The following is a 13,810-nucleotide window of genomic DNA, read 5'->3' as shown; positions in this document are numbered from 1 at the left end:
TCTTGAAGACAGCAGGTGACTCGGCTGTTCTGATGTAGTTAGGGAGTTCATTCCACCAACTGGGCAGATTGAATGTGAGAGTTCGGGAAAGTGATTTCTTCCCTCTTAGGGATGGAACAACGAGGCGACGTTCATTCACAGAACGCAAGTTTCTGGAGGGCACATATATCTGCAGAAGTGAGAGCAGATACGAAGGAGCAAAGCCAGAGGTCGCTTTGTAAGCAAACATCAGAGCTTTGAATTTGATGCGAGCAGCAACTGGCAGCCAGTGCAAACGGGTGAGTAGCCGAGTGACATGTGCTCTTTTGGGTTCATCAAAGACCACTCGTGCTGTTGCGTTCTGAAGCAGCTGAAGAGGTTTGATAGAATTAGCTGGAAGCCCGGCTAGCAGAGAGTTGAAATAATCCAGTTTGGAGAGAACAAGAGCTTGAACAATGAGTTGAGCTGTATGTTCAGATAGGAAGGGTCGGACCTTTCTGATGTTGTAGAGTGCGAATCTGCAAGATCGAGCAGTTCTAGAAATGTGGTCAGAGAAGTTCAGTTGGTCATCAATCGTTACTCCAAGGCTTTTTACCATTTTGGATGCAGTAATTGTTGCCCCATCCATCTGGATTGAAAAGTTATGGTGTAAAGTCGGGTTGGCAGAAACTTCAAGCATTTCCGTTTTCGTGAGGAGCTTTTGAACTGATTTTCGCAAGGTCTGCTGATCCTCTTCATCAATTTGCGAGGTAAGTGTCATGTTAGAAACGTGAATGTATTCCAATCCAATGTGTTGCTTTAATGATAAGCAATATCTAACTTGTATATATTCATTCATTTTCTTTTCGGCTTAGTCCCTTTATTTATCCGGGGTCGGATATATATATATAATATATAATGTGTGTATATATATATATAAATATATAATATATAATGTGTATATATATATATAAATATATAATATATAATGTGTGTATATATATATATATATATATATATATATATATATATATATATATATATATATATATATATATATATATATATATATAATGTGTGTGTGTGTATATATATATATATATATATATATATATATATATATATATATATATATATATATATATATATATATATATATATATATAATATATTTATAATATATAATGTATATATAATATATAATGGTTCTGAGGTTGAGGTTACGGATTGAGTTAGGGTGGTATTACAGCTTCATATTACACTACTCCACTTTAAAATTTACACTGGTAGCAAAATCTGATGGGTAGCATATTGCGTCATGGGAGGTATGGGAGGTAGGACAATTTGACAAGGTTGGACAAATGGACAGAACACCGATTTTTTTTTTTTTTTTTTTTTTTTTCACCCAATTGTGGGTGCAATGGGACTAACCCAACTGGTGGGTTAATTTTTTTCATTAAATTAATAGGACCAAATTTAACCTAATCTTTGGGTTTGTCCATATTTTACACAATTTGGTTTTAAATAACCCAGCAAATAAAAATAATAGGGCCAAATATAACCCAATACTTGGGTTTATCCATATTTTGCCCAATTTGGGTTTAAATAACCCAGCAAATTAAAATAACGGATCAAATTTAACCCAATCTTTGGGTTTATCTATATTTTACCCAATTTGGGTTTAAATAATTCAGCAAATTAAAATAATTGGACCAAATGTAACCTAATCTTTGGGTTTGTCCATATTTTACCCAGTTTGGGTTTAAATAACCCAGCATTTCTTAGAGTGTATGGTGTTTTTGCTAACACTGCTAGACCATTAATTTTTATAAGCAAAAACAAATAAAATGTAAAGGAACGAATTAAAGCTTATATGTAAATTAATTCTGTTACATGTAAATTTAATTGAAATGTCATTTATGAGGTAACAGAAAAGTGTGTCAAATATGTATGCATATTTCATTCTTATTTAAACGGATAATATTTAAAAAACTGAATTATTTATAATATATTTATACATATAATTTAAATATACTTAGAAGTTGGGCTGGGCCAATATTAATCGTGATCAATCGCATCCAAAATAAAAGTTTGATTTGACACAATATATGTCATGTATATATATTTACACACATGCATACATATATTTGAGAAAATGTTTATTTAGATATAAAATATGTATGTATATGATACAAATTATATCTAGCTATATATATATATATATATATTTAAATTTCAATGTAACAAATTAATTTTTTTTATATTTTGTTTCTATCAAATGTACATAAATACATGTACAGTGCTCAGCAGATGAGTACACCCCATTTTGAAAACGAATATTTTTATCCATTTCTAAGTGAACATGGGTAATATTTATTGGTGCATTTGAACAAAACAGATTTATTAAACATATTTATTAATATTATATTTTAGTCACAGAACATCTTTAGATATGGAAAGATAATACAATTAAATTCAAGCAAAATATTGCAAAAAGCTACAACATTTCAACAAAGTTGTATTTATTTTTTGTTTCTTATGATTTTTGCTATTTTTGATAAGTTTATTTAATATTGTTCCCTAACATATACATTTGGCCTAATTTTTGAACCATTTGTGTAAGTTATTTTGTTAGATTAGCTCAAGATTTGGCTTCAGTACTGACTAAACTAATGTATATAATGAATTGAATCGAATTGTTCTCATATATGCAGAGCACTGTATATAACACACACACACACACACACACACACACACACACATATATTATGTCAAAACAAACATTTATTTTGGATGTGATTAATAATTTTGGCCCAGCTCTAATTTTAATATTAAGTAATATTAAGTTAACATATGTACAGTTGAAGTCAGAATTTGTAACCCCCCTGAATTATTAGCCCCCCTGTTTATTTTTTTCCCCAATTTCTGTTTAACGGAGAGAAGATTTTTTTTCAACACATTTCTAAACATAATAGTTTTAATAACTCATAACTAATAACTGATTTATTTTATCTTTGCCATGATGACAGTAAATAATATTTGACTTGATATTTTTCAAGACACTTTTATACAGCTTAAAGTGACATTTAAGGTTAACTAGGCAGGTTAGGGTAATTAGGCAAGTTATTATATAAAGATTATTTGTTCTGTAGACTATCGAAAACAAATATAGCGTAAAGAGGCTAAAAATTTTGACCTTAAAATGGTTTTAAAAAATGAAAAACTGTTTTTATTCTAGCCGAAATAAAACGTACGAAAAAATATTATCAGACATACTGTGAAAATTTCCTTGCTCTGTTAAACATCATTCGGGAAATATTTGAAAGAGAAAAAAAATGTCAAAGGCGGTTTAATAATATTTATATATATATATATATATATATATATATATATATATATATATATATATATATATATATATATATATATATATACATATATATATATATACATATATATATATATATATAATATTTATTTATTTATATATATATATATATATATATATATATATATATATATATATATATATATATATATATATATATATTATATTTATTTATTTTTTTATTTATATATTTATATTTATTTATTTATTTATTTACTTATATATATATATATATATATATATATATATATATATATATATATATATATATATATATATATAGTATAATATATAGTATATATAGTATAATATTAGATATACAATATTACATAGAAGTTAATCGGTGAATCGTTTTAAACATTTCAGTGAATCATTTGACCAACCGATTCGCTAAAATGAATCAAACACCCCAGCCATAACTAGTTGGTTGAGAAAGAATCGAAAACTACTGCATTTCCCACAATTCATGCGCAGTTGTCGATCAGTGGGTGGGCGCTGCACGCTTCAGCTTTTTCACATTCTTCTGCTCTGTTTATTCCTCAGAAGAAAGCAGTGCGAGTAGAGCAGAGCAGAGCGCGCAGAATATTCTCATTTACTACACTCTACCTGCAGCAGGAGGAGCGATATGCAGGACGCTTGAATCAAAAAACAAACAAAAATTAGCAGAGCTCTTAAACGGCACGGTTTGTCACCGCTTGGATACAATTTAGCGTTGAGAAGAAAGATTTAACGGCAGCAAATGATTTTGAATCCAGGAACTGTGCGCGGCAGATGAAAGCGCCGACGTCGCGGCTGCTCTCTGATCTGAAAGGAGGCGCTAAAGGAAGTGATTGATTGATTGATTGATCTGATGGAAAACTGAACTGCAACTTTTCAATCGCGCCTCTCTAAACAATTTCTGATTGATGGAGAATAACAGGCCGGGGATTATCGTAATCAAAGCGTTTCAATTGTGACACTTTACAGCTCGTCTGTCGCGTCTTTATAGTTTAGCGTTCTTTGGCGGAACGGACGATTTCTTTGAAGTTTGACGCGCGCACGCTTCCATCATGGGCTGCACGGTGAGCGCGGAGGACAAGGCGGCCGCAGAGAGATCAAAGATGATCGACAAAAACCTGCGGGAGGATGGAGAGAAGGCGGCGAGGGAGGTGAAGCTGCTCCTGCTCGGTAAGTCACTGCACGTCGTGTGTGTGTGTGTGTGTGTGTGTGTGTGTGAGACTGTGCGTGTGTTATTTTCAGCAGCTTTGATATTCGTCACGCATCCATATAAAAACAACATGCCAGTACTTTGCTTCTCGTTCAGACAGAGCTGATGGATCTGTTTGCTATGGGTGAGCTTATGATGTGTTGCAGATACAGCAGCATCCGGCTGATACAGCAGTGCTTGATGTTGTTTATGTGTTTGTAACGTTAAAAACATCATATTTGAAGCGTTTAGATACTGCGGTGTTGTTACACTGTTTCCTAGTTCACCGAGAAAGTGAGATTATGGTTATTGCTTGCAGGTGTACCTTACAAACGCTATTTGACTTTGCTTACATGATGGAGTATCATACATATGACAAGCTGTATTAAAATTGGTTTATTTGGCTAAAATTAGGTTACACATAGCTGGATCGGGTCTGTATTTCACACAGACCGTGAAATGCCTCAAGAAGGTGTTTTTTATTTAATTAATTTTTTTTTACATGTAATCACCGAAGCACATTGAAGTACCACGGAAGTATAATGTTTCTGTCATGCTAGTACTATGGTTGAAAAAAAAATACCTTGGTGTGTTGATGATAACATTGAGATTGTGGTGTAGTTGCATGATACTCAAAGCAGGGTACTTCCTATATGAAAGTACTGTGTGGGACTCTGAAATACATTTTATTTTTTCACAGTGTATTTTATTGTTTTAATTAGATTTTGTACTTTATTTGTTTTTATTTTTGTGGAATCCTTTTTAACCTTTTGTAGGACATTCTTTAAAATACTCATTGGACAGACTGTGGAGTGTTACTGGGGCTTTTATGGAAATATTTTTTAAAAATTGTACTGTAATCAGTGTCAGTTTGCCCGTGATAAAGGTTAATGTTAAAATTATTATTATTTAAAAAATCCAAAATCGTGTGTAATTTGTCAAAATCTTTAATCTTAACAGCAATTTATTTCGAGTTCTCTACTTTTTAGGAACCTTATTAAATAAGTTTTATTTCTTTTCTCAATTTCCCTTTTGTCAATTACCTTTTTGTCGATCCATCCATCCATTTGGCCATTATTTCCTTCTTCCATCTGTCCAATATTTCCTACATCCATCCATCCGTCCAATATTTCCCTCAATCTGTCCAATATTTCCTTCATCCATCTGTCCATCCAATATTTCCTTCCATCTGTCCAATATTTCCTTCATCCATCCCTCCAATATTTCCTTTATCTGTCCAATATTTCTTTCATCCATCCAATATTTCCTTCATCTATCCATCCATCCTATATTTCCTTCATCCATCCCTCCACTATTTCCTTTATCTGTCCAATATTTCCTTCATCCATCCGTCCTATTTTTTCTCAGTCTGTCCAATATTTCCTTCATCCATCCATCTATCCATCTATCCATCCATCCAATATTTCTTTCATGCATCCATTCATTCATCCGTCTAATATTTCCTTCATCCATCCATCCATAAATACAGAGATCATGCAGACTAATGCAGGATTAATTTTTGTTGTTGTTGTGGCTAACTATTGAATGACACAATTTTATTCACCCAAAATGTTCATTTCATTTCTGATACTGGAATGATGCGTTGCTCATGACTTGCATATGTGAAAAAACACAATTCTGATACCTCAGTGCTCCATCTACTCTGTTATACGTTATAATAAATATAAATAAGAGGTTTTAAATTTGCATGGAGATCTAACCGTATGCCATCTATTCATCAATGATGTTTTCATGCCATTGTTTTATTCAGGTCAGTTGCAGATGTTCTCAAATGTTCTCGAATGCATTATGTAACGCTTTCACTAGCTATACTTACATTAGCTTTACTCCCCGCTGTGTTGGAAAAAAGCAGAGTTATTAATGTTTAATTATGGAGACTGCATTGTCTGTTATGCTGCTGGTGTCATAAATAATCTCGGTTATCGTGTTTTATGGCTGTCTCGCATCAGTAACACTTTGACATGTTAATGAAGCAAGGTTTGCGCATGCTGTTTGATTTTTAGCAAGACATCCAGGATTGAAATAAACAAGAGTCTGCAGGTAGTGCGGGTTCTCCAGTAACCCTGCTGTGAGAATCAGATAAGTACAGCTCCAAACAAAAGACTTCACCATTCAATTATGCTTCATTAAAGCTGAGTGCTCCTGCTGTAACCAATCCATTTTTATTTTGTCAGGTCCACTGGTGGTAAATGAAAGCGTGCTTGATTTGGAAAGTGCATGGGGGTTCTTTACCGGATGTATGTTGCGTAGATGTGCACCTGTTTAAATATTAGTTATTGTCTAATGCCATTTATTTAGACTTTTTGGTAGTGATGTAGATTAGAGTACACACACTGTAAAAAATGTTGATTTTTGTGTTGGGACGACATAAAGGAATTGAGTTAACTTATTAGTTTTTACAAATTTAAGTGGATTGAACATAAAACAATTAAGTTGAAACCCAAAAACACTCAATAATTGTGTTTCAGCTTGTTTTGTTGAAGTAGTTTAAACAAACAGCAAGCTTTATTTTTTTGAGTGCAGTGGCTGTTACTCATGAGACTTTCCACAATATTTAGTCCAGAGTGGTATGCGTTATACAGTGGATCAATGGTGTCCGTCCATCCATCCATCCATCCATCCATCCATCCATCCATCCATCCATCCATCCAGTAACTCATTGAAACTATTCAGTTTTTAGCATAGCCTTGCACTGTATTTTTTTTGAGAAAAGTTCACTCTTATCTTTATTTTAAATAATAGTAATGTTAATAATTAAAATAATAGACATCCATTTGACCATAGCACTGTATCTTTTTTAAATGTGTCAAAATCAAGGTACAGAACTTTGTGCCATCTTTTTAATACGATCTGGCTACCATCATCATGCAAAGCAGACCTATTTGCTGTAGTATTATCAAATATATTACCCTTCTAAACCTTGAGCAAGTTTTTGAAAAAGTATGTGAGATGATAATATGATTATTTTTTATTTTTATTTATTTTTTTACTTGGTGCATGTAAATAAGCTTGAGTTTTTTTTTTTTTTTTTTTTTTAAGCATCATAGACAAATTATGAGATCCCCAGGTCGTTTACATGGCAATGTTTTGTCAAAAATGGGAAAATTTTAATGCTTTTGCTTTCATGACAACACATTTTTTATGACTGAAAACACAAAAATTAAAAAAAACAAAAACAAACAAAAAAAATTATAATAATAATTTATATAATTTTTTTCCATGTATTCATTCATTCATTCATTTTGTTTTGTTTTGGCTTAGTCCCTTTTGTTAATCTGGGGTTGCCACAGCGGAATAAACTGCCAACTTATCCAGCATGTGTTTTACGCATCAGATGGCCGTCCAGCCGCAACCCATCACTGGGAAAACCAATATTCTCTCATTCATTCGCACGCATACACTATAGCCAATTTAGTTTATTCAGTTCTCTTATAGTGCATGTCTTTTGGACTTTGGAAACTGGAGCATCTGGAGGAAACCCACGCGAACACAGGGAGAACATGCAAACTCCACACAGAAATATAAATATATATATTACACCACACACACCTAGGTTAAAGATGTTTACATTGTAATCACAGCTATTTTTATAGTGTAATGCTTTATCTGTAACCAGTTGATTTACTTTATATTACATCCAACAGGCGAGACACATCTTACACATGGCAAATTCTACACACACAACAGTGCTAAGCCGCAGACGGCACGTCATCACTTCCCTAGGATACTGTTTTGTGCCAGATACTGGCCTAGAATATGTAATGCAGCTTTTCTGGTCGTTTTCCCAGATATGTAAAGGCAGATCATTTTGAAAACATTGTCTTGTATATGTGAAACTTTTTAAAAGACGCATTAGAAAAACTACTTCATTCTTGGCTACATGGCTATTGTGTAAACTGTCCTAATCTCTGAAAGTTAGTGTCTTCGTCTGTGGCCTGATTCTGCATGCACGGGCCTCAGAGCTCAGCGGCGCGTCTGGAGCGTCTGTGTCCTCTCTGTCATGTCCTGTTAGTGGCTCAGCATGTGCTGTGATTCTGACAGCATGGGGACAGGTGGGACGGCAGCCTCTCCACAATACACTTTACCCCGCGGAGAGAGATCCAGCGCTGGGAGAAGAAGCTGCCCGGGGAATACAAGAGCTAATCAAAGAACTGGATGAACTTAGCCTGACACAGATTCTCCCTCAGCGACTTAAACTGTGTTCGGCTTTTTAAAAATATCTCCCCGTAAATAAATAACAACAATCTAGAAAGAGCGCATGCTGCATTATTCAACATCGCACACTGTAAAAATATCTGCAAAATTGACAGTTTTCTCTATTTAGTGAATTATTTTTCACTTATTTAGGGTTTTGAATTGCATTATGGTACCTTGAACTTTCCCCAAAAAGTTTTGATGTTGAAAAATTCACTTTTATTGACATTTTTAATAGTTTAAAGTGATGTATTGTCTGGGTTGGTGTTGTATATTATGGTACAAACCTCTTGTAATAAACTGCCAGTACGTGTTCTGTTATTCTACAGACTTATTTCTCTCTATATATTATTTCTTATACATTATATGATTTCAAACTACTAAAATGCCAATAAAAGTCACACTGGTGAAATTTTCAACATCAAAAGTGAACAGAGCAGAGATAAAACTCTCATAATGCAATTCACAACCATAAATAAACACTTGTGAGTAACAAAATGCAGAAACTGATATGTTTTACAGTGCAGGGGTAGTTTAAGATATAGTTCAGTCAAAAATGAATATTAACTCTGTTTACTCTGCCTCAAGTGGTTCCTTTGAGATAAGGAGATGTTTTGAAGAAGGTTGGAAATCGGCAGCAACTGACAGTCACGGTAGTAAAACAATACTATTGAAGCTGTTAGCTGCGTTTTCATCAACCTGTTTATTCACGTTTTGGAATATTGCATTATTAGCACATACATTTTGAAAAGACATATACAAAACTTGAGTAGGATAAACTATTTTCTTCATCAGCGACTTTAACGTGTTCAGCTTTTTAAAAATATCTGCCTGTAAATAAATGACAACAATTTGGAAAAGTGTAAATATGTATATTTTGTGATTCCGGTTTTTGTTTGTTTTCCACTTATTTATGGTTTTGAATTGCATTATGGGACCTTGGTCTTTCCTCTAAAAGCTTTAAATGTTGAAAATTTTACTTTTATTGAGTTTTTTTAATAGTTTAAAGTGATATATTGTACAGGTTGGTGTTGTGTATATTATGGTACAAAGCCCTAGTAATAAACTGCCAGTACATTTTCTCTTATTTTACAGACTTATTTCTCTCTTTATATTATTTATTATACATTGCATTCTCAAACTACTAAAATGTCAATAAAAATCTCTTTGTTGAACTGTAGAGTTGAATTTTCAACATCAAAAGTCGACAGAGCAGAGATAAATCTCCTATAATGCAATTTACAATTGTAAATAAACAGAAAACACTTGTGAATAATAAAATGCTTAATCTGTTAAGTAACATATGTTTTACAGTGCAGGGGGGTAGTTTAAGGGATAGTTCAGTCAAGAATGAATATTAACTCTCCATTTACTCAGCCTCAAGTGGTTTCTTTGAGCTCCTTTATTTTGAGCGCTAAAGGAAGAATGTTGAAAACCTGCAGCAATTAACAATCATGGTAGAAAAATACAACTATTGAATCCAATAGCTCTGTTCCCGACTAGCTTTTTTCATTTTGGCTAATCGCTTGCTCTGTAAAAAATGCTGGGTTACCTTTATGCTGTCCCAACACAAATTAAGTTAACCTAATTGTTTTTGCAAACTTGAGTGCATTGAACATAAAACAATTAAGTTGTTCCAAAAAACCAACACAGACATGTTGTGAAAACGTAGCCATGTATACATTTCTGGAGAGCACAAATTATGTAGCCAGATGTACGTATGGCTGCATTTACATCTCTAAAACGAATGCTATGAGGCGGTTTGATGCCGCTGATGGCTTCAGTTGTTTTTTTTTTTCGAGCTAACCAGCTGATCACTTGCCTCCATGTGGACAGCTTTTCCCAGTTTGCCCAGTGACTTGCCACGCATGTCGGCAGACTTGAGACACAGAGAGGAGTTGACCGCGACGACGGGGTTCGAGTCTGGTGAAGAACGGTTCCAGAAAGCAGGTCAAACAAAAACAAAAGGCAAAAAAATAAATAAGCAAGTATTTAACAGGGTGAGAATGTGGTAAAATCTGAAAATGTGGTAAAAAATAATAAAAATCAGGCTGCTACAAGGGCTTTTCTTTTTATGAGTTACTTTTGAAAACACTGTCGGTTGGGTTTAGAGAAGTGTGTGTAAGGTGGGTAAGATCTGAGAAATGTGCAATCTGATAAAGCGTATAAAGCAGCCTCTGGTGGATTCACGAAAACAAGAACTACAAAAAAACCTGTACCTCTTGGAACGTATTTCACGCTGTCCAGAAATGCAGACGGGGGAATGTATCCGCAGTGAGAATGGACGAACCACATTGTAAAACATCTGAAATGTTACTTAGGTCATTCTGAAGTCCCTCAGACAAAGTCTGTCATCACAGTGGTTCAATAGTCAGTACCAAAAATCTTTTTACTGTGCATTGTGGGATTGCAATACACTCACTGGCCACTTTATTAGGTGAGCGCCAACACCTTACTAGTACCGGCATAGATTCAACAAGGTACTGGAAATATTCCTCAGAGATTTTGCTCCATATTGACATGATAGCATCACGCAGTTGCTGCAGATTTGTCGGCTGCACATCCATGAATCCATGATGCGAATCTCCCATTCCACCACATCCCAAAAGTGCTCTATTGGATTGAGATCTGGTAACTGTGGAGGCCATTTGCGTATAGTGAACTCATTGTCATATTTAAGAAATCAGTCTGAGATGATTTAGGCTTTATGACATGGTCATCAGAAGATGGGTACTCTGTGGTCATAAAGTGATGGACATGAGCAGCAACGATACTCAGGTGGGCTGTGACGTTGACACAATGCTCAATTGGTACTAATGAGCCCAAAGTGTCCCAAGAAAATATCCCCCACACCATAACACCACCACCACCAGCCTGAACCATTGAAACAAGGCAGGATAGATCCATGCTTTCATGTTGTTGACGCCAAATTCTGACCCTACCATTCGAATGCCGCAGCAGAAATCGAGACTCATCAGACCAGGCAATGTTTTTACAATCTTCTATTGTCCAGTTTTGGTGAGCCTGTGTGAATTGTAGCCTCAGTTTCCTGTTCTTAGCTGACAGGAGTGTCACCCAGTGTGGTCTTCTGCTGTTGTAGCCCATCTGCCTCAAGGTTGGACGTGTTGTGCATTCAGAGATGCTCTTCTACATACCTCGGTTGTATCGAGTGGTTATTTAAGTTACTGTTTCCTTTCTATCAGCTTGAACCAGTCTGGCCATTCTCCTCTGACCTCTGGCATCAACAAGGCATTTGCGCCCACAGTACTGCCACTCACTGGATATTTTCTCTTTTTCGGTCATGTGATTGGCTGATTAGAAATTTGCATTAAGCAGTTGTACAGGTGTACCTAATAAAGTGGCCGGTGAGTGTGTATTGAATATGCTACAGGCTATGTAACTTGCTGTCTACAAACGAACACCTCAAATTAACCACATCTACTTGGGAATCTTCATCTCAGACTTTTAATGATCATTTTTGACCTTGCCACCACCTCATATCTCTGCTGTTTATGACACGCGTCTGCTGAATACGCCAGACTCATATCAGTCGGGTTTAATTTAAGAAGTTGGCGGGACGTTTCGATGCCAGGAATATCCTTGAGTCAAACTCTTTTTAGCTTTATTTTTACCCTCCTGAAACATGGACGCCTAGTGTTGAATCCCCAAACACTGAAGAGTCAAGGTCACGTCAGAGAGCAGCAGAAACTGTTTATGCAAAACTTTTCAACTCCTTCCTCCTGAACAGCACGTCTCAGGTGTGCTCGCTCGCTGAAAACCTCAAGGAAACACTAAAAGACACAAAGCTTTGGGGATGAGAGTGACGAGTTTGGTTTTTTTGAGATGAGAAACGCCAGCGGCGACGCTCGCATCATAACTAATGGAAGTGTGCCACAGAATGAGGGCGAGTGAATGTCAGGAGGGTTCATGTGCTCAAGATACCGTCATAGACACACACATTTTAAGAGGTTATTCTGGACTCTTTTATGCTAGACCTTTTTACACGTCTCTGAGTGTGTAAATCCCCAGAGGAAGAGCAATTTGCAAGGGTACATGCTGTAAATGCAGACTAAGGCTGAGTGACATACCCTGAAAAAATGATTCATTGGATTTACTACTTTAAGGTAAGTGGTTGCAAATTATTTATATGGGCTGAATTTAAACAAATTGTGTGTAACATTACTACATTTCATTTGATTGTTTACATTCAGCCCATATAAATTGTTTGCTACCACTTACCTTAAAATAATTTGTAAATCCAATGAATCATTATTTTAGTGTAGCTAGAATTAAATCTCAATATTTTAAAGTTTTGCTTAAAGTACATCAGAAAATTTCCAATAATTTATGACTGTTTCTGCAAAAATAATCAGCACACTGGTTTTAATGCTTGTTTGTTTTTTTGAGTGCCAAATCAGCATATAATATGGATTCTGAAGGGATCATTTGGCACTGAAAACTGGAGTATTGTGGATTGTCAGGATCAAAAATTATTCCAAGACTCATTTTCAGAGATTTTAATGTTCTTGCAGCAAGGAAACAATACAGAGGAAACACAAGAAGTTCCATTTTGGTTGCTCAAAGGGCAGTTCTTCAAGGCCAGTTTTATTTCATACAAACAGATGAAGCATTGTCTTTAATCACTGGTCTAAACAGCTCGTTTGGTAGAATCCTATTGACCATATTCTCAACTGTGTCAGCACAATACTCCTGCAACTAGCACATTCCAACCATTCAACTGATTAAAAATAGAGCATGTGATTATATCAAGAAGCACATACATTTATAACATTGACTTTGGGTTTCTTTAAAAGAATACATAAATAAATAGAAAATATGGAAATGAATAAAATGAATTTATCTGACAAAGATGAAAATTGCATCATAGGACCCCCCCCCCCCCCCATATCGTGACATCTATTCATTCATTTATTTTCTTTTCGGCTTAGTCCCTTTATTAATCTGGGGTTGCCACAGTGGAATGAACCGTAATGAACTTATCCAGCATTCGTTTTACGCAGCGGATGCCCTTTCAGCCGCAACCCATCTCTGGGAAACATCCA

At 35.0% G+C, this 13,810-nt stretch overlaps 1 protein-coding gene across 1 annotated transcript in view; it reads left to right on the top strand.

Annotated features, from left to right (window-relative positions):
- The first annotated feature begins 3,872 nt into the window (after nt 1-3,872).
- gnai2b (guanine nucleotide binding protein (G protein), alpha inhibiting activity polypeptide 2b) overlaps nt 3,873-13,810 on the top strand; it is a 92,163-nt gene continuing 82,225 nt past the window's right edge. Inside the window, exon 1 of the mRNA XM_056460561.1 lies at nt 3,873-4,513. Within this exon, the coding sequence (XP_056316536.1) occupies nt 4,396-4,513 (118 nt within the window). The 5' untranslated portion in view covers nt 3,873-4,395. The remainder of the gene's footprint in view (nt 4,514-13,810) is intronic.

Source organism: Danio aesculapii, chromosome 6 (genome assembly GCF_903798145.1).
Source record: "Danio aesculapii chromosome 6, fDanAes4.1, whole genome shotgun sequence".
Classification (NCBI taxonomy): Eukaryota; Metazoa; Chordata; class Actinopteri; order Cypriniformes; family Danionidae; genus Danio; species Danio aesculapii.
The sequence above is the reverse complement of the archived record's forward strand: the minus strand, read 5'-3'. Positions and strand labels throughout refer to the sequence as shown.